Genomic DNA, 27317 nt, shown 5'->3' with positions numbered 1-27317 from the left:
CAGGATGTGATTTGGGCACGTTAGTGTGCTCCCACTAAAAAGACTGCTTTTATTGCACATTTTGGCTTGCAGCAAAGTTTATACTCGATAAAGTAAAACTGAGTTTTATGGAGGAAACCCAATGGTGAGGCCTATCGGCTTCCTGTGTTTATTATGAAAATATGAAAAAGGCACTATGACAACCATATTTTATCATGAAAACCATACCTTAAAGTCAATGGGCATTTATTGTGAATTGTTATTACTCTATAATAGAGCCTACTGACAGGTATTTTGTTACATGGGATCTACCAGATTACTGTAGCAGGCAGTGGTTTTGGTCTTGGGTACACCATGTAACAATCCGTGGGCATAGAAGGTTTGCCCTCTGAGAATACTTGTTGGGCCCTCTTAGAAGAGATAATATATTGCCTAGCCACCTGTACTTTTGTGTACCTTTCTAATTTTATGACCATCTCTCTGGTAGCTGTCATGTGGAAAAGCTTACAATCAAAACTGTAGGCCAGAGTTGGTTATGGTGACAACTGGGAAACTTTATGTCCGATACGATATATCTGGCTGCTTAATATGAAACGTTATGACAAAGGCAATTAGACTACCTTATTTATTGTGAAAACATTTGTTAAAGCCACGCCTTTTATAGTTGGTTGTTATCACATTGTGTTACAGGCTATAGACCGGTAAATTGTTGCATGTAATCTCACAGACTACCGTAGGAGGCAAGGGTTTTGGCATTGGGCACCAGCTCGGACAAACCCTTGTTGTTTCCACCATGATGGTCCTTTTTAGGCTCTGTTGAGAGGGGATTTATATTGCTTTGCAAGCTGTATTTTTCTACTTACTTGTAACTTTCTAACTGTATGCATGATAGTTGCCAGGTTATTTGCACTTGGATAGTCTGGTGTTGGGTACGGTGTGAGGCCCATGGTAACAGTTTTATCGACTCATTAGGGAAATTAATTTAAGATTTCATTGGTTTGACTTGTTTAAGGTGAAACATGACAAGGCCATTAGCCGGTCTTCCATTTAGTGAAATAAACATGTATTAAAGACAATAGGCTCTTAAGGGTGGATTACGATTACAATTGGCTAAAGCCTGTATGTAGGCAGACATTTTGTTGCATGGGATTTCACAATTACTGTAGTTGGCAAGAGTTTTGTTGGTTACTCCTTCGGACAACCATGGGTATCGGAAATTTGCACTGTCAGATTCCTTGTTAAGCCCTGTTAAGATAGATAGTTTTCTCAAGTGTAATTTTGTATAAATTTGCAGTTTATGACTTTATGCTGAATGGTTACCTTGTGGGTAAGCCTACGCTCAGTATAGTGGGCCTGTGCTGGTGACAAACCAATGATAACAGCTATAGGCTTGATGTGTATAGAGGAAAATGTTATGTCAGATGCCTTTATGTAGGGCCTGTTTAGAATGAAAATGTATTAGAAAGGTAATATGCCTAGCTTGGTTATTGTTAAAAGCATATGGTATGCCTCTAATAGTGGATTCTTAACACATTATGTCACAGGCCGTATAAAAGGTGTTAGTTTAAAAGCAACATCACAGGCTACCACAGTAGGCAATGGTTTTGATCACCCACTCTGACAAACTCTAGGAGTAGAATTTCACTGTGATGAATATTGTAAGGCCCTGTTGAGAGGGGTTGTAATTGCCAAGTGTCATCTTGCATATATTTGTCATTTTATAAATGTATTCCTGATGGTTGCTAGTTTATGTGCACTTTAGTAGGCCGGTGTTATGTATAACAGTCATGCCATTGGTAAAGGCTAAACGTCTTTTCAGTTCACTGGGAAAAGTCATGTCGGATTCCTTAGGTGTGATCTATTTGTTATAAAAAGTTATGACAAAGCCAGTAGGCCTTACTTATTGTGAAAAGCGTGTGTTAAAAGGAAAACGCTTTTAAGGGTGGATTGAGATTACACTGTGCTAGAGCCTGTAGGCAGGTATTTTGTTGTGTAAATCTAGCAGATTATCATAGTTGCCAAGGGTTTTGGGTGTTGGTGACCCACCCAAACAAACTATGGGATTAGATGATTTGCACAAAAGTGATCCTTATCAGGCTCTACTTTTGGAGATTTTATATTGTTTTACCAGCTGTGTTTCGTACATCTTTCTAATTTTATTACAATATAACTGATGGTTGCCTTGTGGAAAGACGTATGACTAACTTAGTAGGCCTGAGTTGGTTATGGTGACAAGCCATAGATATTTGGTATAGGCCTGACATGTTTTGTAAGGAAAAGTTACAATTAAGGCAGTAGACCCTGGTTGAGTGTGAAATGCATATCCTAATTTTAAGAGGCATTTAAGGGGTAGATTGTTATCACTCAGACCCGTGAGAAAGGTAGAGGCCCAGTCGCATCAGGGAAGGGCTGGTTTCAGAATAAAATCTATGCGCAGCATCCCGAGGGCTCGTTCTTGGGAACTGAATAACTATTATGCTGATGTTATGGGCTGCCAGAGCATGGCCCAGACCGCCATATAAGAAGGCTTAAAGAAAACCGTGAATTTACTGTGAATATCTATATATCTATATCTGTATCTATCTCTATCTATCTATCTCTCTCCGTCTGTCTCTCTCTCTCTCTCTCTCTCTCTCTCGTGCCTGCTAGAATTTTACACATATGCTTTGTTTAACACACACCTCTCCCTCTCTCTCTCTATATATATTTATATATATTTATATATATATATATTCCCTCTGCTACTGGCTCTCTTACCCACTCACTGAAAGCATTTTGCTCTTGCACATGTGCACATCCACAGAAATGCATTTCATTGCTTGAATGGATGGGCCAGTACTTTATTCTGCCAATGCTTATTTTCTTTCTGTTCCTCTTCATTTTATATTTGTTTAGTCATCACGCTTCAAACTAGGTCTCCCTTTCACATCAATTTAGACATCTTTGCTTCAATGGTGATCTACTTAAAAACGAAAAAGAGTTAATTTTTCAACATCATTTTTGAAAATACACCTGCATGCTGGAATGCACTGGTGTACTAAAATTATACTCAATAGTTACTTTTTTATTTGTAATTTTTATTGTAACCATGTGGTCATTAAGAAAGTGGCATTTTTTTAAAATTATTATTTTTATGTTTGTGGCATATACTTCCAATGAAAGAAATACAAAATAAAAACACCTCACCAGATTTTCGAGATTACCATCTGGCTTCGCCAGTGCATGTTCGAATTAGTGGCAGTAGCTGACTGTATTGATCAAACACTTTTGAGACTGAAAAAATCACGACACAAATCAAATTGATTTAGTTTTAGTCCCAGATAAAATAATTCTACGTGTGTCCGATTTAGCAGCATTGGGGAATGTCTATCTGCTTTTGAAATTAAGAAAGTGGCCTGACATGGGTACATTAGCCTTTATTTTTTGTAAATTCTTTATAAATGACTTGCTTTTCCCACTGACCTTGATGTTCCCTTTCTAGATGCCCTCCGAACGCTGACCCCAAGTTTACCCTGGTGCTCCTACTTTTGAGAGATCAGCAACACTCCCCAGACACCCTGATGGTCCATAGGGCATCTGAACATTGACCCAATGACCTCTGATGTCCCTAGTCCAAACGCCACCCCATTCCCCGATTTGCTGTATGCAAAGTAAAACGTTCTTGCTAAAACAGAAGTAGCTTTCATAAACTACATCTTGCTTTTTAAATGTATGTACTCGTACCTAAAAGAAATTAAAGGTCAGTGCACAGAAAGGCAGCATCTTGTTTATTAAAAACAGAAAGCCCAGGCAACACAATTGTTATCTTAATGGCATTAAACTTGAACAACTAGAAACATTAATGACTTGGATTTACGTTTTTGCAGTATATGTGAGTGTTGCTCGCACAAGTGTGCCAACTATATCTAACACAGAGCACATTTTAGTAATGTATAATTTTAAATCTGTGGGAAGCCCGTTGTCTGCACCACTGAAAACTATTGCATCCATATTTAGATCAGTTCAGTTTAATCTTTATCTGTCTATCAAAAGATAGTCATAAAAGTACATAATACAAAGAAAACGTGGTTTATATATGGGTACACTCAAATTGATAAAATCATTCATTTTCTTAAATTAAAACCATAACATCCAATTTCATATTAGTACATCAGCAAAGAATCAAGCCTTAAAAATTACACATAAAAAATCTAATACTAATATTCTAAAATTCCATAGATTATGTAATTTCATTTCCGCTAGATACTCATAGTTTTTCTCATTTTAATAGCTTTCAGAATAAACAGGGCAACACTGTAACAAGTCAAGGGATCACCCAGTGTCACCAAGAATTTCAACGCTTCTTTATGTGACCTGATTTAATGGGTGAGAAAAAGAGGCTTCAGATAAAGACATCTAAAATTCTTATAAAAATTACAAAATAGCCAAAAATGCCTTTTACTCTGCTTACTCCTGTTGTCACATGGACATAGCATATCTTCATGAGGATAAATCCGTATAGTAGGGAAAGCTACAAGATAATGAGCAATGCCACATCTTAATCTAATTAACACAAACAGATGATGGGCGTAGGTCACATATGACCGATAGTTTTTTGTGCTTGCCTCTATGCTATTTGATATATGCACACTTTCTGATGCCAAGTGGCACTTTAAAAAGAAAATTACCCCTGGGATTTTGAATTTCTCCATCATTGTCATATCCGGAGACTCTTACCCTCCAGTGGCTCCTTCCTTGTGAGACCGTGGTGTAACCATGCACTGCAATAGAAGACTGTCTGAGTACAATCTCTTGTTATGGTGGAAACCATGCACTACATTGATAGCCGCTCTCAGGGCCTTGTTATTTATCCTGACCACTAATGATGGTCAGAGAACACTTAGTGACAGTAAGAACCATTCACCTTGTGCGAAACCTGGAATGGTGTCAGAACACGAAAACTCTAAGATACAAACACTCCAAGCCGAACTTAGAATAATATTGGTAAAGAGGGCAAGACCCTGGGTACATCATTTGGTGAAACGTTGAACAGGCATTGGCAAAGAAAATTGGTCTGGGTTTAGTGTACTAATATATGGAGAGCACGACTTGTGGGACAGAGCCCCCATGAGAGGACAGGGAGGGTTCTAGTTGTAACATAGTCCCTCATACTGTACAATTCAAAAGCACGAGTGGAGGTGGGAGGTCACACCCAAACAGCCTACAGCCTCAGGTGAGAGATGAATACACCACTGGTCTGAACAAAAATTTGATGGACGCATTCTTAAGCCAATGGTTGAAAAGGGTGGACACAAACCCCAATTTGTGTATATTGTTAGCAATAGGTCTGTTGGAGAGCTGCACTGTCAATAGAAAGACCTAAAAAACAGCTTCTCAAAGGCAGTTAAAAAAAAATGTAAACTCACCAAATTTACCACAACTTATTTTACTGCTTATGTACCTTCAAGAACATTGAGCCTCTCGAAAGATCAGTAGGTTGAGACTCCAACAAAAGTCCTTTAGGCAATAGACTTGAATCTTAAAAAGTCAGTCTTAGTATTTCGTACCTCTGCAGTCAATACTATTAGTCTTGTATAGTGATATACTAATAATGATATCTAGTGAAGCGCATAGAGCTGAAAAAAGTGTGTGGTGCACAATATATAATTAGTTATTTTTTATGCATTTATCTCATGGTGGTCACATAATTTAGCATAGCGACTGGTTATGGCCTGCACTTTGTGCTCCCCATTTTAGGCTTACGCTCCCCAAAAATGTGTCATGGAATTTAGACTGTGAAATTGTTCAGTAGTACCTTCTAGACAGCTTTAGTTCATAGGTTCCAATCTTTAAATTGAAGACTTGCCAATTCATATTTTATAGGAGAAATTATTTTGCTGTAGCATTAATACCGAATGTTTACGTTAAAAGGGGCCATTCGTTTGATGTAACTAATGTCACATTGCACACAAAGCTTCCATTTCCTTGTTGGTTATGCCTCTCACCACCTACGTCATTCTTATGTTAACTCTTCTCAAGCTCTGACATTTTGCTTCACCACTTACAGGACCACGAATATTAAATGCAAGGTTATCACTTACCAAACTTACATTTCTTACTGGTTGTAAGAGGTACTGCAGTCCAGCATCGACATATCCCAAAAACGTTTAAAACACCCTCATTAAAAGTCTTTTCAAGACGTTGGTGAGCACGTCATCTCTAAAGACCAAAATTAGTGGAACTGATTATCACAAAGTACATACCGTTTCATTTAATTGCAGGTAATGCTCATATGGCATACTTAACTAAGCAGCAGGAATCGAAATGACGTGTGTATGTGTGCCCTGCAAGTATCTTGTATTAACTTTGAACAGTGAGTTAGCTTGTCTGGTATTTAGGGAGCAATGCAAAACTGGACCAGACTAGTAGTTGTTATATGGGAGGAGGGCTTGACCTAACCTTGGCGACCCCGCCCGCCAGCATTATGCACAATCATGTGCCTGCTAGTATTTAACACACATGCTTTGTTTAACACACACACACCTCTCTCTCTCTCTCTCTCTCTCTCTCTCTCTCTCTCTCTATCTCTCTCTCTCTCTCTCTCTCTCTCTCTATATATATATATATATATATATATATATATATATATATATATATATACATAACATCTTTCTTTCGCCCCCATTTAGTTTTCTGAAATTTCTTAATCCTGAGATTAACAGAGTAGCAGATCACCTTCTGGGATGTATTGATAGCTCTTAAATTAGGCTACTATCAAATGATAAACCGCAGTTTGTATGCTCTGGAACTGCTGCAACCTCATGTTAGAAAACAAACATTCCATGCTCTGTCCAGTCCTTCATAAAAAAATAGGAATGCCATGGAAAGGAAGGCATGGGCACATGTTCAAGTTAATCCACGTTGTTTTCCTTGATGCTTAGTTCTTGTTTTCCTCCATTCATTTTTACCAGTGATTTTTCTATAATGTTTTTGTCAGCGGTGTCCTATTAACGTTAGGAGCAGCCAGGCTCAACATAACAGTTCATCACTAGATTAACACATATGTACTGGTTGTTTCAGGTGTCCAATGAATTACTTCATTTCTTATATTGTCTTGAACTGTTCTGGCGCCCCCTTCTGCCTAGGCAGATACTACATTGAGATCTCACTTTCTCTCTTGTTTGCAGGTCAGCGTGCGGAATGGGATGAGCCTACACGATTGCCTCATGAAGGCCCTTAAAGTACGCGGCCTGCAGCCGGAATGCTGTGCAGTGTTCCGGTTACTTCAGGAGCAGAAAGGGTACGAGTCCGAGGTCTTATCATTATTAAGAAAATGTGTTTTAATGTCTTGTTGTGTCTCTGTTGTGAATTGGATGGTTCTACAGTTTGCAGCAATCACTTCCTTTCTCATGGAGCTGGCCTATTCTTCTGTTATTACAGTTCTACAAGAGGGGAGCACCTTACACCTTACTGTTGTATTCTCGTTCCCTGCCTCTCTCATTGCATCTAGCGCGTGGCTGGATGATTTGCTTCCACTTAATGCAAAAGCATGTTGGTTCAAGGATTGTAGGTTTTACAAAACGATGAGATGTTTGGTTCTGTTCGACATTAGGGGTTGAAGAAGGCATGAATGACTAAGTCACAGATGTGGAGAACTTTTTCAGATTTGTAGGTTGCCCATCTGGCATGGACAGTAGATAGAAACGGTAGTGAAATGTTGGTAAACATTTATGAATGCAAAATATTGATCTGACTGGGCTCCATCTACCGAACGCGAGCATCGCAAAAACCTATGTATTTTCGATTTCAGAGAGAAGTTTACCAAGTATGTACACTAGCAAACGGGTTTTATGGATGTTCACTCACACCGGTAAAGCTTCCTCTCGGATGGTTTTAAAGGAGAGAGGGGATGGTGAGTACTCAAGTTTGGTTCATGACTTGATGGAAGGTGACTTGTTCACCCGGGTGGACCGTGCATCCTTTCTTGTGGCGTATGAAAAGCCCTAGAAGTCCAGGATTTGATGGAAGGTGCTTGCGACTAGAGATGCATTCACATGAGGATGAACTCAAGTCCGTGGGTCTTCGGAATGATTGTGCCCGGCCTGGAGTCTGGTCATTGCACTAGTTCAGTGAGCCTCTGGTATAACTGTACCAAGGCTAGGGGCTTGACTTATCTTAGCTCGGGATGGGTTAGTACAAGCATTACTCTCATAAGCCACCTACCCAACTTAATCCATCTCTTGCTGGGCTTTTAACAGTCTACCCTATCGCCCCCCTTGCTGGCATCCTCTGGCTCCTCCCCCCATTGGGTTCTACAGAGTTCCTCTCTGCCTTTTTCTCTGGTGGATAGTAATACTCAGTGTGCAGACATGCAGTGGGCTTCAGGTTGTCCATCCCAAGTGGCCGGCGTAGGTCAGGTTGGGTGATGACAGACCATACTGCAGGGTGCTCTCTGGGAGCGAGAGGGTGGAGGTTGTTGGAGGTTTGTTTAACCTCATCAGAGCTTCGAACGTTCAGCGCCCAGTGCTGAACGTTCGAAGAACGAATGCTGGCTCGACGGCCAACGGTCGTGCGCAGCACCGGGGAGGTAGTGCTCGTGACGACCGTTGGCCGTCGGCAGCAGTTAAGGGGATAATGAGCTGCTGGAGGAGCATCGGAGGGGGATGGTTGGGAACAATGACAGTGTGGCTCACTGGTTAGAGGCGGCAGACCCGAGAGCAGAGGACGGCCCGGGACCAGGGTTCGATTCCGGCGCGGCAGGTTTCTGGACCAGGGTCAGCGGACTCGATAATTCTCTCGCCTCGGTGCCCACTCTGATCAGCGATCCCACTCGGCAACTCTGGGCATTAGCTTGCCTCATCTTCACTAACGGCCCCACCAGACCGCCGGGGATGCCTGGTCTCACCCTGGAGATACCCATTAAGGGACCATCTCTCAGGGAAGCCAGGAAGGGTTTCGCAGCGGTCGAAGCGCCTTGGGACCCTACGGGTAAGTAGTGCGCTATATAAATGCCTATACATTTACATTTACATTTTATGGCTGTCTTTTCATTGGACACAACCTTGCTCTTCTCAGCTCTGAGCATACACATCTTTCACTACCCAACAGCATTCTGTCCCTGTGGCGTCTCATGTCACCTCAACGACAAACACTGCAAAAACCCCAAAATAATCACTAGATGTTGACATAACTGGATACAAGCTCCTATTGCCTCCAGTATGCAGTTGATACATTTCTTACTATTTGACCACACTTCCTTGGGGCTTCAACGATCGCTGGAGAGTTTTGCACAGTACCGCAATAACAACAAATTAGCAGTAAATCAATCGAAAACAAAAATTATGGTATGTGATGCCAGGAGTAACAACAGCTTCTGCACATTTAAAGTTACCATGAACTAAGTAGCCTTGGAGCAAGCCTCGAGTCTAAAATACCTGGGCATTTATTTTAACCATCGAGGCTCGCACTTTACACAACTCTCGTCTCTGAAAAATATTTCCTTGTCCATGATTACGAGTTTTAAAAAACTGACATAAAAGATGTGTGGCCCGACCTCACAGGTATTTACAAAGTGATTGAAGCTAAATTCATGCCAACCCTAACCTATAATAATCTATTAATATTTAAAGATCAAATTGACACGTGTCTGTAAAAAGTACAAACTTGATGCTACAGAAACCTGTTTCTTCTTCCCATTGCCACACTGTTGTCCCAAATACTGCTAGAATTTGGACTGAGTAAACAATCAGTTATGTTGAAAGCTCTATTTTTGACCTAGTATGCCAAGCTTTTAAGACGACCCCCAAAGAACCCTCAAAAACGAATGTGGTATGGCATTCGAGAAAACAAAAACGCCATTGGAAACCCTATGCGATAACTGCATCTGAACATTTGGGAGCCCAGAGTATCCTTATACAAAATCTGCCTCCAAAGTTAATGTCCAAAATCCTAGTCACAAATGGAAAAAATAAATCCGGGAAGGAAGACCTGCGAGAGATAGTGCAAAAGGCCCCTGCAGACCTCTGTATGTCATTTTACCAAGGCCAGGGAAAACCCTGTCTATCCAGCTCCATGAAACAGGTGCTCAAAAAAGATCTCTTGAGGATGCAATGCTGGCTAACTCTTTTAAAAGCATTGACATTTGGGCACTTAAAAGGCTCTTCCAATCATAAATGTCAACTATGCACTTTTAGGCAGGAATCACAGATGCATGTCCTCTGCCTTTGTCTGCTCTAAAAGCTTAAGGTGCTGTTGGCTAAGCCAATATTTCGAAGTTTGGACATCACTCAATGCAACTGTGCTGTTATTGCATGTTTGAGTGGTGCTGATATACAGCTTTCAACCAGGTGCATGAAATTCCTTGGGGAAGTGTTTAGAATACTGAATTCGAGGTCTACAGACAGTTGAAAGAGTGGGCTGCTTACTTGATTCCCAGCCAAAACTTTGCATTAAAACCAGACTAAATCACAGTACCAAACAAAACACTAAGTTGTCCACCTCTGGCCCCTGTTTTTCACATCCAGTACTTTATGATCTGATCGGGTGTCCTACGGGCCCCGGAATTTTATTGAATCAAATGTGGACTCATCTTCAAGCAGGCTAAGAGCTGGTCCCTAAAGGCAAGTTAGGCCTTGTACAAGCCATCACTAGTTGGCCATAAGCCACTGAGTATCGCATTTTACAAAACAGGCTGTTCATAAGCCCTACAAAGTTGCATAGAGCCGGTCATTTATGCTCTAATTTTACCCTAATATCTTTAGCCCGATAGGACAGTGTTTTGCTCCCTACTCACTGGCCTTAGTCCGGCAGTTGCACTCACTCTAGACAGAGTGGGGAACAGGTAGGGCAGGCGACATTCATTACAGTATTTGTGCTCTTGAGTGAAGTCAATATGCATAATACTCATTTATTCAAAGTCTATGTTTTGCGGATTAACTGATTGAATGGCATAACACTCAAATGAATTAACTGTGATATCTGTTTTTTTCTTGTTTTTACCGCTCTTGAAGGGCGATTGTATGCATTGACGAATTGTGATTTATTTGATTTCACCTTGTTTTTACTGCTTGGGATGTTTTAGGTTACATTGTTATGTTTTAAATAACTTGAAACAATAACAACTTACCTTCTGGTGTATGGTTGTCTTGGATGAAGGCAAGACTTAGTTCTTGAAGTAGATGGTTGCTTTTACCTCTTGTTATTATTGAAAATCTAGAAACTAAATGGATAAGTGTGACCGACGGCACAGTGAAGTCTATTAGAGTGAGGGTCTTGTGGTTATGATATGTAAAACAAGGTGGGCTGTCAGATTGTAAATGGCTATGATTGCTCTTCAGTTGGAATAATCTAATTCCTATATGAGGGACTTGCCGATTTTGTCAAGCCTGAAGACAAAGTTTTGCGTTTGTTCTGGGACTAACCAAAACACATTCTGGGTTGTTAGTAAATCTTTGTCTTGCTGCGACTTGAGTAAGTTCATGTGAAAGTCCCCAAGGAGGAGTATTTCTCTTGGCTGTGGGACGTCTTGAAGATCAGAGATTGTCTTTTTTAAATGTTCGATGGCTGTTTGTTTTATTGCTGCTTTAGGAGATATATATATATAATCAGGTTGAGCGTGCTTGGGCTTTGCATGAGAGTGTTTGAAAATTTTTCAGGCCATTCCCTTCTATCGGTTTCATTGTATAGTTGCCTTTTAGGACAGCCTGCAGTGGCTGCCATATACAGATTATCTTTTTTGCAGACTCGAGTAGCTGATATAGCCTTGGATCATGGGCGCCTTTTCTGCCCAGGTTTCTTGAAAGTAAGATTATCTGAAATGAGGACAGAAATCCAAGAGTCTCACTGTCAGCTAATTTATCTGACAGGCCATTGATGTTCCATGAGCAGATTTTAAGTTTACCTGCCAGCTCAGTTGGTTTCGCTACAGAGGAGCCTTTCATACTTGCCTTTTGGGTTGATTCCGGGCTCTGGAAATCCAGCTCCAGTTGTGGTCTGATGTTAGCACTCTGTTGAACATCTGGCTGAGTTGAGGATCTTAGGAACCGGAGGCACCAGGTGAATTGCTCAGTGTATTTCTCGAGACTTAACCTGGTCTTCGTGGAAGCTGCTGAGATTGTGACTCCTCTTATGTGAGGCTAAGTAATGTAGACATGCTAGTTCTCTGTAGTGCGAGACCTGTATCCTCCAACTATTGAATGTCTCTGCGGCCCTCAGTGCCTTGTTGGCTGCTGTAGATGACGTCCATGTTCCCTAGTGGTCTCATTAGTATGTCCTGAAGTGGGAGCCAAGAATTCCACAGAGGCGCTGTCGTTTGAGCATATTTTGGTAGTGTCTAGAATTTGACTTAGTAGGCAAAGGATGTTTCCACATTTAGTAAATCAAACTGCTCTCTTGATCGGCACTCTGGGTACATTAGGGTTACCTGACTGTCAATGTTGTTGTAAGGTGGGGCCTCTGAACTAGTGGCGCTATTCTGACAGTCTAGGGGCAAGTGGGCCCCTGATCTGGGGTGAAGCTGATCAATGCCCAATTACACACGTGGCCTTGCGGTGGTGATTATTGATTTTAGCTTGGTGTATTCTTGGAGGTCTTTTTTGCCCTTGGAAGGGCGATTGATGCTGTCAATGAACTTGGTGATTTGCACTGTCAACACATCTTCTGTATCTGGGCTTGGTTGTCGATTTCTGTGATCATGTTGTGGCAGTTTTCAAGATTCATTTTTGGTCACAGGATTGAAGGTTGCTTTCGTGGTACCGGGCCTACTAGAAGAGTGTCCTTCTGCTTGTGTTTTCAAATGGTTATCGATTCTGGAGGATCATTTTTTTCCCTTCTTCAACAATATTATCCTGCAGAGACTTTGTGATGTCGGAGTTGCTAATTTGGCTTGTCATTTGGTTGGACGGGCCAGGACAAGTGTTGATTGCTTGTTTCACTAAGGCATGCGTAGGTTTAGATTGCAGTTTGAATTGTTGAAAAAAGAGTAAATAGTTTTCCGTCCGGCACACATAGCCTTGCGTAGTTTTTTCCTCTGTGGGCCCTAGGCAGTTGTGTCCTTGACAATTTGTATACCAAGGTTCTTGTCCGTGGTCGTACTGTTGTATCAAGGGTTAGAGCTGGTTTGCTGGTCTTAGCAAGGTTTTTTCTGCAGGGGTTGCGGTGCTTGGAGGGTGTGCAGTGCCTTGGGGGCTTGGCTTGAACGGCCACTGGGTGAGAGCTCTTTGACTGCATGTGCTGGAGGAGGCGCAACCTAGAAAAGTTTCTTTGTGGTTTGGGCAGCCTGGGTTGTGGCTAGTGTAGGGTTGCTTGCCGGGCTGTCAGGACGCAAAGCCTTCTTGAGGTTGTTGAAAATATCTCCCGAGGTTGGTCGCATCATTTCTACTCATTTTGAGCTTTGATTATGAGCTTCTTTAAATGATCACTGTACTGATCCCAGAGATAGAAACTGCCTTGGTGTTTAATAGCATAATCGGAGTGTCCGTTTTCTGATAGCTTAGAACTTCAACTGATAATTGTGAGGTTCTCAACAGAGTTGCCCAAACGTCTGCTGGTTTCGTTGCTTTATATGGAAAACTAGCATGGACCAGTTTATGGGTCTCTGATTGTGTGAGAATTGAAAGATCCAGCCACTGTCTGAAGCTAAAATTGCTTCCCATTCTGCTGGAGTGAGTGACGTCATGATGTTCGATGATTATTTTGCTCAAGTTGTCTGAGTAGGACCTGCTGAGGTTTGGCTGTTGGCTTTAATATGGTTAGCCGGCGGGGGTATGGTTCACTGTGTTTTCTTGGCTCTCGGGTCTGTTGTCAATTGTAGTAGTAAGAAAATTTTTTATTAAGACAGTTGTCTATAGATCTTCAAGATACAATATAAAATTCTTTACAAAGTTCCATAGAGTATTGTTTAACAGCAGTTAAGAGGCGGGCTAGCCCATTTGCAGCATCTCCAAAGTACATATCTGCTAAAAGATCTATAGCATTTTTGCATTGAGAGTGTAATACTTTATAAAACAGGTCTTAGAAACTTTCTCTGAATCTCCAACAATAAAGGGAACTTAATATGAAATCGGTATCTCTAATCTGTACACCAAGTGGCTAGCTAAGACCTGTGCTGTAGGGTAATAAACTTCCTCTATTGCGCTTTGAGCATATTAATGTCTACAATTTGGAGATGGTTTGAATCACTTGAAAGACAAGTTCTGTAATGGGCACCCTGCAATACATGTGATTAACTGGTAAAGGTCTTGAACTAGTTACAGTCACTTCCATTACAGAATAGACCATAACTTGGAGTCAGACCAACGTCTTGTGCTCCTAGTTGTAAGTATATTAGTATGCACCCAGGTAATTCGCCAATATCAAAGACCGTTCTTGCATTGCCAGACAGGGAAACAGCGGTCCTTGAATTTACTGTGGCATGAGAAGCATCAGGGCTGAGACTGACACTACTTTTATATTACTGTATTTTTGGAGAAAAGTTATATGGAATGTTGCTTCATTAATGTCTGCAGCTAGGACTCACTGCCTCCTGGAGTAAGTGGTATGTGGTATGAAAGCTCCACTTGTGGCCATTAGCCAGTAAGCACTATTGCATTGCAATTCTGCAAACAAATTTGCATAGAATGGCAAGGATTTGATGAGAGGAAGAGTCTTTCATGACTCCTATGAATCAGGCTAATTTATCTCCATTTTATTAACACAGTATGAACTCCCAAAGTCCTCCACCACACAAAACCTTTATACCCATCAGCTATAAATTAATGTGGGGCTACACAGCCTGATCTCCTTAAACACAATGAAAATCATTCCCAAATCGAGTAGGCCAGTGAACGACTGAAATAAGTTAGCAAGGCCCAAAAACAAGATCGCTACAGGAATTATTGAAAACAATTGTTGACAGTTTGTTACAACCATTTGTAATGGATTTAAATTCTTGTGATAAGCTAGAAGGACATTGCTTAATTAGTGAAAATTCATGAATGTCATTTGAGGGCAACCAATGCCATCTAACAAAATTCCTTTAAGTGGGTGAGTATACATGGATTTAGTTTACTCACTACACTCTACAGCACTATAAAGGGTCTTCTAAAGTTGCTCTTAATAACATTTCGATAAAAATTGGAAGATGTGTTAAAAATGCATTTGGCCTTAATTAGTCCTAGGGGCTTTATGTTTGCTGCAAACAGGACTGTTTAGGAAAAGAGGGAGGATTACATTATTTCAAAGTGTTTCTCTTGTTTAGAGGAGCAGAAAAATGTACTACTGAAAATGGGGTTGGAGAAAAGAGTTAGGTTTTGCCCAAACATAGTGCTTATATTTGTGAGAATTGTTTTTCACACAAAAGTATGTAGTTAAGGGATATTCAAAGCTTCTTGTTACGAAAAAATAAAGTTGAATAAAACACATGGGATATGCAAAGACAAAAATGGATTTTAAAAACAGTTTAAATGTTTGTTACATAATCAATAAACAACTACAAAGACGGCCTTTAATCAGGGACCCTAAAAAGGCACCAGTAGTCAAATGTCAGATGAGCATTCTAAATTCCAGAATTCCCTGGATAAAGTTGTTGGTAATTAACAGTCCGCTTCATGTAATTAATTTCAAGTTTAAAAATGTTCCAGCAAATAATGAAAGGCTATATGTTTGAGATGATTTTTGCAGAATTTTTTGTGAGATCTTCCAATTCATTGAGCTGTTCTGCAGGTCTGGCAGTGTGAGGTGTTTGTAACCAGGTGTCTAATGCCTTTTGACTCCAACATAGATCTAGAAGGACCAACATCCATGTCGAATGTACTGAATTTATTGTACTCAAATCTTATGCTAAATATTTGGATAATCTAAAAATGGATCCATCCTTCTTGGACCTATATTAAACACCTTTGACCTTGAATATCTTAAACCAGAAGGATGGAAATGAGCATTGTCTTCTCAACCCAATCACCTCATCACAATTGAGTCCTAGCTGCTGCAAAACATCTAATAATGTATCATTAGAGCTGTGTCTTGGGTTGGTTTCAACCTTAACGATTTTGAAACAAACCCTCTATATCCCCCTTACCGACAGTGATTACTTGAAATCTGAAATCATCCTCGCAGTTCAGACTGTTAACAAAATTTAATTTCACTACTCAGTCTACTTACAGCAGCACTTGCAAAGTAAGCTACATGTGGGCAAACCTACATTTTGTACCTGACCCATGCTTCAAAGATTGCATGCCCAATTGGCAAAGGTTGTGTTTTTTGAGTCCCCAGGAACTTTTGCTAAAGTCTCTGGTTTTTGTTCCGCTGATTTGTTTTTCTTCTATTTCAGCAAGAAATCTCGCTTGGATTGGAATACTGATGCCGCGTCATTGATCGGAGAAGAGCTCCAGGTGGATTTCCTGGATCATGTTCCCCTCACCACACACAATTTTGTAAGTCAACCTTTACAATTTATTGCCATTTAAGTATGCCTTATTTCTAAAGTTTGATTTATTACCCCAACTTGCAAAATACCAGAGTGCAACTCTCCCATAATGTTGTATTTGTCTTATGTCAAGTAACAAAGAAAAAATGAGTGGGGAATGTGCATAAATGTTTTGCTTTTGTTTCTAAATAAGATTGCACATTTCATGGGCCATTTTCTATGTCAGGCAGGAAGTAGCATGGAGTACTGTCAACGGGTTTCCAGTTATAGCTGAATTTTCATTTCTACCGTAGCATATAGAAAATAATAAGGCGATCTCTGCACCCACTGCCTAATGTTTTGCTTCCAGTGGATACTTAATGGAGAATTGTAAAAATCGTAAATTTCGATGTTGTATTTTTGGTTTGTTGCTTTATTTACAGCACTTGGATCTTCTTCAACTTCACATTTCTGTACTTTGGGTTGATCGTGATTTTAGTAGATGCGAAATTGTTTGTAGGATTTTGTGCTATGCCCTTCATTGATTCCACATGGGAGAATAGTCTACATTTTTTTATTCATTGGTGTTCTGTCAAGACAATGTTAAGAGGGTACTTCATCATTTAGAGGTAGGAGACACGTGTGTCATAACAGTTCGCTTGTGTAATTTGCACTTGATTCCTGAGCAAATGAGCTCAACCAGACCTTCAGATAGTGTCGGGCTATATGAGGCAAGCAGATACAGTAGGATTCGACATGTCCACAAGAGGCAGCCATGTCAATGGTAGGTTGAGATCTGCAATTGCTGAACAGTTTAGTATTGAGAAGGCTGCAGCTGTGTTGTTTGTGAGTAGTATGGTGTGGTCTGCAACCATATGAAGAGCATTGACCCCATCTACAAGCCAACCAAGCATACCGACTGTATCTGTCACTTCATTGCTGCTTGCGTAAGGTCTGCATGCCTGTAGATCAAAGGCTGGTTCATGTTGACACCATCATTCTATAGTTCAGCAGAGCAATATGCAAGTTGAAGCCCTGAAAATGGCTAAGGATGTGGCAAGAGAGGGTCAGTCCACCCGATCTGTGGCATTGGAGGAAGAGCTTGAGTTTGGAATTACAGTATAAAACAGAAAATCAAGGCTTGGATGAGTGGTCGGTTTCAGGGAATCCCCATGTTATCGTCCACTCTTCTCTTTGTTTATCTTGTTGCCGTTACAAGGGGCAATGAAGGCAAATTGGCAGGAGTGGTAGCTGGTGCCTTGCTCCTAGCTCTAACTTATAGAAATATGTCCTAATTCCATTTGTAGTCTTGTGTGCTCTAGTACCTTGATGCAGTACTTTAACTATAAGCAACTGTGTTAAAAGTACATGCCTTATGAGCCAATTTATACGCACTTTTGGTTCACTTAACCAAATGCTCATTCATATGAAATGATGTTGGTGCCAGTGTTACTTTTGGTTTGTACTTAAGCTTTTGAGTATAATGTGCCAGTTAATAGGGATCCGGTGATGTGCAGTTCTTGTATTTTGTCTTTGATGATTTTCTGTGCCATTTTGTCACATGTGATTGTCCCACATGATTTTTCAGGATTTGCTGACACCTTCTCCAATCTGTTGGCCATAATATTAGGGAAAATGTTCACATTTGTATTAGTAAGCAAATGATGTGGTTTTCCTTTTTTGTGCATTATATTTATTACTACTTACTAGGTTTTCATCCTGCATACCACTAAGTGTGCGCTGGATTTCTATTGTTTGCTCTGTACTATCAACTAGTCTTTTAAAATGTTCACTGTTATTTTTATGCTGGGACATTCAAATGTGTGTTACTGTCTTTTTGTGCCTCATGGAAATTTTATGTTTGAAGTTGGCCCAATCAGATAGATTTTATTGGTTCACCATGATTCACTATCTAATTGTATGCTAAAGAGCTTTATGAAAATTGTTCAATATTCTGAAAGAAATGTTGTCCTGTATGTTAGAGTGCGGCAAGCCTGAATTTGTGTGAAATTGCATAGGGATCCTGGACTACACGACACTTGGGTAATATTAGCATTTATCAGTAAATTTGTGACTCACAGGTCATGGTGCATTGTTCATCTGCTGAGGAGAAATATCAACCAGAACAACTATAACTAGTAAAAAGTGATATCCATAAGGGATTACTATACTATTATTTATTAATTTTTATATCTCTTACTCATTTGATTTTGTTTAAAAGGTGTATTTTTATTTTCATAGAATCTTATCTATCTGACTAGGAACATACTGCCTCGTAATGATCGCCTTAACACATTTCTGAGTTAACTCTTACTGTAGAACCTTTTATGTGAAACCAACTCACATTCAATGTATCATCAGTATGGAATATAAATTCAGTCTCAAGCCCTCAATGTCCTTTATTGCTTAATCCACCAAAAACGATTTGACCTTTCTGTATTGACTTTCAGTTTGCTCTTTTTTTGTCATTATCCCATAACAACTATATGTGTTTTTAAACCAAACGTACCTTTGTATCTTTTTCCAGAACCTATATTATAAAACTGACCGTTCCAATCAATTCAATTCAATTCAATTCAAAGAATCTTTATTCGGTGATTAAAAACACCATAAAAGCACACATATATATACAAAGATAAAAAGTCATTAAACATTATTCAAGATCCTTATACACAGTATTAATAAAAATAGAAATACCGACAGGCAGGTCCAACAATTTTAAAATAGAAAGTCCAAGACAATTCATTCCTCTCCCCTTGTTAGCCTTAAACGGGCCGCTACCTTAATAAGATTCATTATACAACACAAAGTTAGAGGGTCCGAGGCTTTTTGTAAAAAGACTAATGCCTCCCTGGCATGTTCCTGTTGAGCTTTTTTTAAAACATTTACAAGAAATCTGCGCCTGGGCATAGAGAAAAAAGGACAAAACAAAGTGAAGAGAGTCCTGCGGAGACCTGTTGTCGCAGCCGCAGGGTCCCTTCTGCTCAATTGATGTGGTGAAACCTGCTGTTGAAGCCAACATAAATGGAAGTAAATTCAGTCTGAAACGACACATCAGGAATCTATCCTGTGCGTTGTGCATAAGGTACAGATAAGGCTCCATACCCTCCACACTCTTCACCAGGTTATGGGCCCTCACTGTCTTTTTAACTCCTTCAGCCTCAGCTCTGCATTGGCTTTTCCGCTCTAGGAAAATTTCCCCTACTTGTTTCTTATGCTGGACTAAAATTGTTACAGGGTTCGAGAAGAGGTTTCCAAAACCTAGTTCCTCTAGGGTGTTCTTTACGTATTTGAGCCAGGGAATGCGCATACATTTAGCCCTCTCCAAGCAGTCCAATAGAATTTCTCTGCTGAGAGACGCATCAGGGTTAACCCAGATTTTTAGCCAGGCCACAATTGGCCTAAGTTTTACCAGGTCATCCAAGTATGGCCTCCCTAACTCCCTGTGTGCTACAATTCCTGCAGTACTAGGTGGAGCCCTCAGGATAGATTTCAAATATTTATTTTCCTCCTGTTGGATTCTAGTGGTGTTCACAAAGCCCCATACTTCTGCCCCATAGATTACTTTGGAGCATGATACGGAGCTGTATAAGTTCATCACCTGTTCCGGGCTCCATCTGCCTAGCCTCCTGCCATAGCTAGCTATTGCCCCGTTGGAGGCAATCATTTTGCTACAACGTTCCTCCACCAGGGAATTAAACTGCAAGGCGCCGTCAAAAGTTACTCCAAGGTAAGAAAACGTTTTAACCTCTTCTAAAATATGGCTGCCTATTGTATAAGTAAATTTAGAGGAAGTTCTTTTACCAGCCAGGAGCACATACGATTTACCCAGGTTAACAGAAAGATCTAAGGCACCCATGAACTTGACAAAACCGTCAATCAGGATTTGTAAGCTCCGGGGTGTACGTGCAATCAAGACCGCGTCATCTGCGTAAAGCAGAACAGGAATATGACGCGACCCAACCCTTGGGGAATCTGCCTTTAAACCCAACAGAAACTGCTCCAGATTATTGATATAAAGGGAAAACAAAAAAGGGGCGAGAATGCAGCCTTGTCGGACTCCGCTCATACAGGGAAAAGAATCGGACAATCCCCCCTCCCTATTAAATCGAACCTTGGCCGTGGTGTCACTGTGCAATACCCTTAATATGGTAATTAAGCCACTCTCGATCCCCATGCTAGACATCATCTCCCACAGTTTCTCTCTATTGACGTGGTCGAATGCTGCTGCCAGATCCATGAATCCCATGTAAATCGGTTCATCGCTGGCCAAAGTGTATTTAGCAGTCAGCATATACAGGTTCAGGCATTGGTCACTAGTGGACCTCCCTGTCCTAAAACCGTATTGAGTGTCCGAGAAGGTGTTATTTTCTTCGGTCCACTCGGACAGTCTGTTGACGATTGCCCTACCCAAAAGTTTGGCCGATACGTCGATCAGGGAGATAGGCCGATAGCACTTGGGATCGTCCCTATTGCCCTTCTTAAAGATCGGCACAATGATCGCTTTAGACCAAGACGGTGGCAGGCCACAGGTGGTTGCAGTATTTATGACCCTGGTCATTAAAGGGGCCCATAGTTCTATGTTGCTCAGAAACAGGTCGGGGGGAATTCCATCCGGGCCCGGAGCTTTATTTTTAGTCAGACCCTCCATCCCAGCAGTAATCTCCTTAAGAGTAAATACTATCGGTGAAGCCTGACTTGAGGTTACCGGTGACTCTACAGGGGTACCAGACTCATGGTTATATAGACCCCTATAATGGGTGACCCACTGCTCTGGGAGGATGTTAGCCCCTATCTCTGGGGAGTCATTTTCTTGGAAAGTCGGTTTATTAATGATTCTCCAGAAACCCGCTAAATCCTTTCTTTCCCCTGCCTCTCTTAAATCTGCCCATGCTTCTGCCTGCAAAGCAAGTTTCCTCCTCTTAGTCTCTTTTTTATATTTTTCTCTGCACACCTTAATTTTTTGAGGGTCCCTTGGTTTTAATTTAAGGCAGCATTTCAACTCCCTCAGTGCTTTAGAACAATCTTTGTCAAACCACCGGGGATTAGCATGGTTCCGTGTGGGCGCACTAGTTTTAAGTAGGCCATCGATCAGGTTAGCAATCTGGTCAAATGCTTCCAGTAACCTTGATCCATGGACTTCTAAGTCTAAACAATCATTAATGGCCGATTTGCCCATGTCCGCCAGGGCTTTATAAAACTTTTCCCAGTCTATTTTGGACCATTTTATCCTCCTGCCTCGGTCTGTGACCTTCTCCGCGATGGTGCAGTGGACTCTGATTCTAGCACCCGCCCTATACATCAGCTCCAAAACAAGAGGGTTATGGTCGCTAAAACTGCTCCATTCTATCCCTACGCTAATTATTTTATTTAGCAGGGATCTCGAGGCCAGAATATAGTCTATGACAGATGAGCAACCCCTACCCTTGAATGTAGGTGGGAGTGTGCCATCCATCTGTGTGCCTATCAAGTTAATAGTATGCTCTAGGTCATACTTGAGCCGAAGCATACTGAGAGCCGACCCGGTGGGCGTATGAGAAAAATGCGGCCCCTTCTCCATAGGGCATTGTGACCAGTCTGTGTTGGCCTGGACCAGTGCCGGACAAAGATGGCAGTTAAAGTCTCCCATTAGTAGCAGCGCGTAAGACTGCCCCTTTTTTTGGAATGTTGTTTCTTGACCCAGCCTGTAATCCAGTTCAGCTACTAGTGGGATATGATTGTCCGCAATCTCGCTGTTATAGATGTTGAAGACAGTAAATCTTAACCCCTTCCCGAGGAACCGGACTGCCTGAATCCCGTATGAGGTCCAATCTGGGGAGGACCAGCTACCTGGGAGGTCTAAATCTACGTAAATGGATAATCCACCCATTGCTCTCCCTGATCTGGATTTCCGTGCAGGAACAAAGAAACACTTGTACCCCTGTAAGTGATCATTATTCACCGGGGCCCATGTCTCCTGCACACAGATTACGTGGAATTTTCTAATGTAGTCAAGCCACTCCTTGTTATTAAATTTGCCTGCCAAGCCTGCTGTATTCCAAGAGATCAATCTCAGTGCCTCCCCCCTCTGCTCTAATCCCCCCTTAGGCCTCGTTTGTATCTCCTGCACTAACCCTTGCGTGTTCAGCCCATATCCCCCTCCTACACATTCTATGTCTGTGACCCTAGGTTCAGCATACACAAACTTCCCAACACCACTCGGTGGGGTTTGCTGAGCCTGAAGGCTTTGCTCCTCCATCTCCTCTGCCAAAGCACCCTTTTCCCTGTCGGCCAGGGCGGCATTGTCCGTTTGTCAGTCCACCCCCTTGAGCCCATTCAGACAGTTAAACCGGTTGAAGGTGTGAAAGAGTGGTTCTGGTCGGCCAAATAATGGTCTAGGGTTAAATTCATGGTGTCTCCCCCTCCGGCCAACCCTCTCCCAGTTTTCATGATTTTGGGGCGGTTGCAATGGAGCAGGGATAAGGGGAAAAAAGAAAGACACACAAAGGGTTTGAATGGTGGATTCCCTAGATCTGTTCTTTCCTTGGCATATGTGAGACACAGTTCCTGCGTCCCTGAAGCTTACCAATATGCAATCCCCTATTATAGATTTGTATGTTCTCCCCACCCATGGCACCCTTCTTACCATTATGATTTCATTATTAAGGTGTACCGGGAGGGGTCTGTTTATGTTTAGCCACTTGATTACCCTACTTTTTAGGGAACAAAAATCCTCAGTTTCACCTACTTCAAGTGGGGGGACGCCCGCCATGACTACAGTGAAATCATTTGTCTCAGGGGGTAGATTGGGCCTACGTGGTCTAGGGGGAAGCTTCATTAGAGGAGTCAATGTGGTGCTATCTACCGGCTGTGCCAGGGGAGCAGGGTCTACAGGAGGAATGGGCGTATTAGAATTGATGGACTTAGTTGGTGCAGGCTTGGTCCTCAAGGGTTGTTGCGGGACCGTCACACTCGCGGCCTGTAGAGGGGCAGGATTTGCTACACTATTTGAGGGCTGATGAGGGACCAAAGGGGTTGGAATGGACTCTAAATACCTTCCCTGGTGACCAGCCGGGATTTTCATGCTACTTAATGTAGCCTCCAGAATGGTGAGTCTAATCTCGACCTTTTTTATACTCTCACTGATTGGTAGTAATAGAGACCTTAGCAGGAATGCCAGGTTACCAAGCGGGACAACAGGAAGGGGGACATTAGCAATATTAGTTCCTGTATCTTTTATCAGAGCAGGAGCCAAGGCATCTTGGACAATAGGTTTAGGGTGTGATTCGTCCGGTAATTTCGCTGCCAATGTGGGGGGTTTTGAGGACCTCCCAAAATCAGAGAGAGATTTTGGGTTTGCTCTTCCCCTGGGCTCCCTTCGATTTCCTCCTACGTTTATTAGGAGGGGGCCCATATACTCCTTGCGTAATGGCTGGCTTAGGTTTGGCTTTCCTAGCTTTAGGGGCTGGAGGGAGTTGGGAGACTAGATCAATGGTCACCCTAGTAGGGCTTGGGCTAATGACTGGGGCTATACTCATGGTTAGAACTGGTGGGATGTTCGTACAATCCCTCAACAGGAGTGGGACATCATCTATTGGAGTCAACTCCTCCCTAGGCGTAGTAGGATGCTCTCCAAGGGGTCTATTTTTCAGATTATCTATTGAGCGTCTCCGCTCTGCCCTTAGCCGGGATAAGTTACTCTCCTTGTCCCCCTCCCCCACAGCCCGGGAGAAATAGTTCTCTAACGTCCCGTTTTTAACACCTCCCTGCTTCAGGGGGGTACTCTCCCTTGCCGGGGACGGCATAACAATGGGTGGTAGGTTGTATTCAGTGGGGGGCTGTAACAGCTAATAGGACCAGGGTTCAAATAACTAACACAAGAGGGTAGGCCCAGCCCGGCCTACTCCGGCCTATGACGGCCTTGGACGGTCCCGCCCTTGTCCCGGGCTTCTACCGGGCACACTCCCGCACGCTCCCGCTCTGCGGGGGATAGCGTCAATGTTATACCCAATTGTTGCGTGTTCCGGGGGCGTGGCCAGCGGGGAGAGCAGCCCAGGTGTGTTGAATGGGCGCGCAGGGGCTCCTGGTCACTAGAGTCCCTGCCTGCGTGCTCGCAGCCCCGCCGGCTTGCTCACCTGCCCGCGCCTCCTGTCCTGAACTCCCACAATGTCTGCAGCCTCTGGAGCGCGAGGCTCTGCGGGACCCGCGAAGCGGGTCCGGCGAGGTTGAAAACGAAGGTAGAGTTTGTCAGCTACGGATTCCTCTGGGGATGCAGATCTCCCTTCCAGTGGACGACGTTTCAGGCGGATAAACAGAAGAAGGAAAAGGGTTCCAATCAATATCCTCAATTCAACTTGTGAAAATGTCTTTTTAAATATCTTTTACTGCCATTATGAGTTTGTCCCCCATTCAACCAGTGCATTGTTTTTGTGTATTTCCATATCTTCGCCTCACCTTCACATTTTTTTGTTTCATGTAACCTCCATTTGGCTCCCACTATTCAAAAGGTGCTCCATGTTTTCGATGCCATAATGGGGTGGTGTTCCATGCATTTGTTTAACCACCATTCTACCTCTTTAATTGTGCTTCTATTAAAGGATTTTTTTAATTCAGTTTAATTTCATGTGGTTCACCTTGCTATTTTAGCGTAGTTAAGTAGTAAAATTGTCTAACAAATTGTCTATCTCCATGTGCTCTCTGTTCTTTCACTTCTATTAAATACTTTTCCAGTTTCTCTTCACCCATGAGCTCTTAATTCCTAAAATTGAAGTCCTCTTTTAGACAGCTCCATTAAATTTCAAGGCATAGGGCGTAAATCTAAATTGAATAGAGAAATATGGTTCCAGGCCAACTCAATGATAAATTGAAGAACCAGTTTACAACTGTAACATATTAAGGTTATAAATTGTACTCTTCACTGAAAGCTAAAGCACCCTAAGTTCCAAACTAAACAATCAAACGCTTGTGTTACTCATACAGTAAAGTTTTTCCGGACTTTCAGATTTGTTCTACCTTTTCTCAATATTTCTAAAGATAGCAGGCACATATTGGTTTTCAGTAAGTTCAGAGAGCCCAAAGAATCTAAGCTAGATGCAGCTAGAAACGTTTCAAGCAAATAAAGTGGCATATTGGGTTGAGGCCCTTGGTTCGTAGATATCAGCCCTTAGGCAGTAAAAAACATCACAGAACCGTATCTTTCCCACATATGCAGTCCTTAGGCAATTTATTATTGATACTATATTACACTCACTCTGCGTGGCTAGCACGAAGATCACTTTAAATGTATTTACGTTTCTCCTTGGCCTTTATTGTTCAAATGCAGCAATCCAGGAAATGGTATGTTGTTCAGGTTGGTGCATAGGTTGATTCTTTTGGGTAACCGGTGTGTGAATATCTGGGTTGAATCCATCACCGTTCTTTAACTCACTTTGCCACTACAGTTCAGACCCAGCTACATGCAAATATGTCTTGACCCTGTTCCTCATAGGACAGTTTAGCCCGAACTGCCAAGCCAGGTCTTCCCTGGACCGGAAACACGCATCCTGTGACGGGTTAGGGTGTTACCCTGAAACCGGTCCCAGGATTAATTTGTTTTTATCTTGTGTCTTTTCTGATAGATTCCTACAAACTAACTCAGTGACAGATGTAATTGTCTTGTATGATTTCCCGCTTTTAGATCGTTTACATTTGGTATTTATGTATTTTACAAGATATTTATGTTTTGTAATTTTATGCAATGAAATTTTAACTTGTGAGATGTTGTAATATATGATTACTGATTGACGTTTTATTAAAGTTTTGAGACACAAACTTTCAGTTAAGTTGGCAGCATCTGACTCATTCAAGATTGAAATTATGAGTGCTCGCTTCGTGGGTGCCTGTATGTAGAGTTGATATAAGAAAAATAGTTGTCTGAGGGAATTATTTACGAATGGAAACTCCCTCTCATTGACACAGAACTTTCTTCTCTCTTTAACATGTCATGCAGCACAGTCCCACCACTCACCCACTGTTGCTTTTGTATACTGTATAATGTCGTACAAGCCAGTAAATGTATGTGTGGAATTTTAGTTTGCGAACTGAACATCATCTGCGCCATCTTGTCATTCATGTACAATATGCACGGCAGCTATTTTAGGTACCATGGTCTCCCTGTTCACGATCGATCGCCAGCGCGCTCCCCTGACCCTGAGAGCATCCCCTGCACACCCTGGCTGCCCCCGCTCTCACATGCACAAGTCGTAAACCCTCTCCTTCCGCATGACTCTGTCCTTGGGAGTCACACCCGCGCCTGACCAACACTTCCTTTCCTTTCATGAATACCCCTCTTTTGATAAACTCTTCCCCTGCGCTCGATTGTCCGCGCAGACCATTCCTTTCATGAATACCTCTCCTTTGATGACCCCTTCCTCTGAGTCCGGTTGTCCGCACGGGTCCCAGGCCATCACCTAGCCGGGGGATACAGTTTATTGCCCCCCTATTGTATGGAGTCGCTCCTCTTTAAAGGAGCTACTATTGATCATGGCCTCCCCACCCCCTGGGATACGATCAGGCGCACACATCCTAAGAATCGGCGGAACACTCAGCTGCGTGATAGCCCCCTCCTATTGTATGTGGGGTGAGGACCTCTACTATAGATACGTGTGGGGGTAGGTCTGAAACGGGGATTCCAGGGATGTCTTTTCATACTTCAAAGAGTCTTTTCTGCAATAAAGAATGCTCACATGTCATAAACCAGGGTATAAGAGGCCAGGCCTCAGAGAGTCTGTTAGAGCACCTCGAAACGATACCTTGTTGTCTGATCTGATGTGTTCTGCTCTGTCGGAATAAAACTTCTGTTTCCTGCCTTCCAGTCTCCAGCGCCTGCCTCTTTGTTTGGTAACTAGAATGGTATAGAGGCGGTTAGCGCCGGGCAACTTTGAAAAAGGCCATCAGCCCTACCTTTTTTACAATTGGCGTCCCAAACGTGGGGCCCATCAGTGACCCGTGGATCCAGTGG

The 27317-nt window shown here is 42.1% G+C and overlaps 1 protein-coding gene across 4 annotated transcripts in view; it reads left to right on the top strand.

The window, feature by feature from the left end:
* Nucleotides 1–27317, top strand: part of RAF1 (Raf-1 proto-oncogene, serine/threonine kinase) — a 415567-nt gene that overhangs the window by 194303 nt on the left and 193947 nt on the right. For all 4 annotated transcript variants that reach the window (XM_086938972.1, XM_086938971.1, XM_086938970.1 and 1 more), the window contains exons 3-4: nucleotides 7146–7258; nucleotides 16265–16367. In XM_086938972.1, the coding sequence (XP_086795098.1) occupies nucleotides 7146–7258; nucleotides 16265–16367 (216 nt within the window). The remainder of the gene's footprint in view (nucleotides 1–7145; nucleotides 7259–16264; nucleotides 16368–27317) is intronic.

The sequence above is a fragment of the Lissotriton vulgaris genome, chromosome 9, assembly GCF_964263255.1.
Source record: "Lissotriton vulgaris chromosome 9, aLisVul1.2, whole genome shotgun sequence".
Classification (NCBI taxonomy): Eukaryota; Metazoa; Chordata; class Amphibia; order Caudata; family Salamandridae; genus Lissotriton; species Lissotriton vulgaris.
Note: the sequence above shows the minus strand (reverse complement) of the source record. Positions and strands in the feature narration are given on the sequence as shown.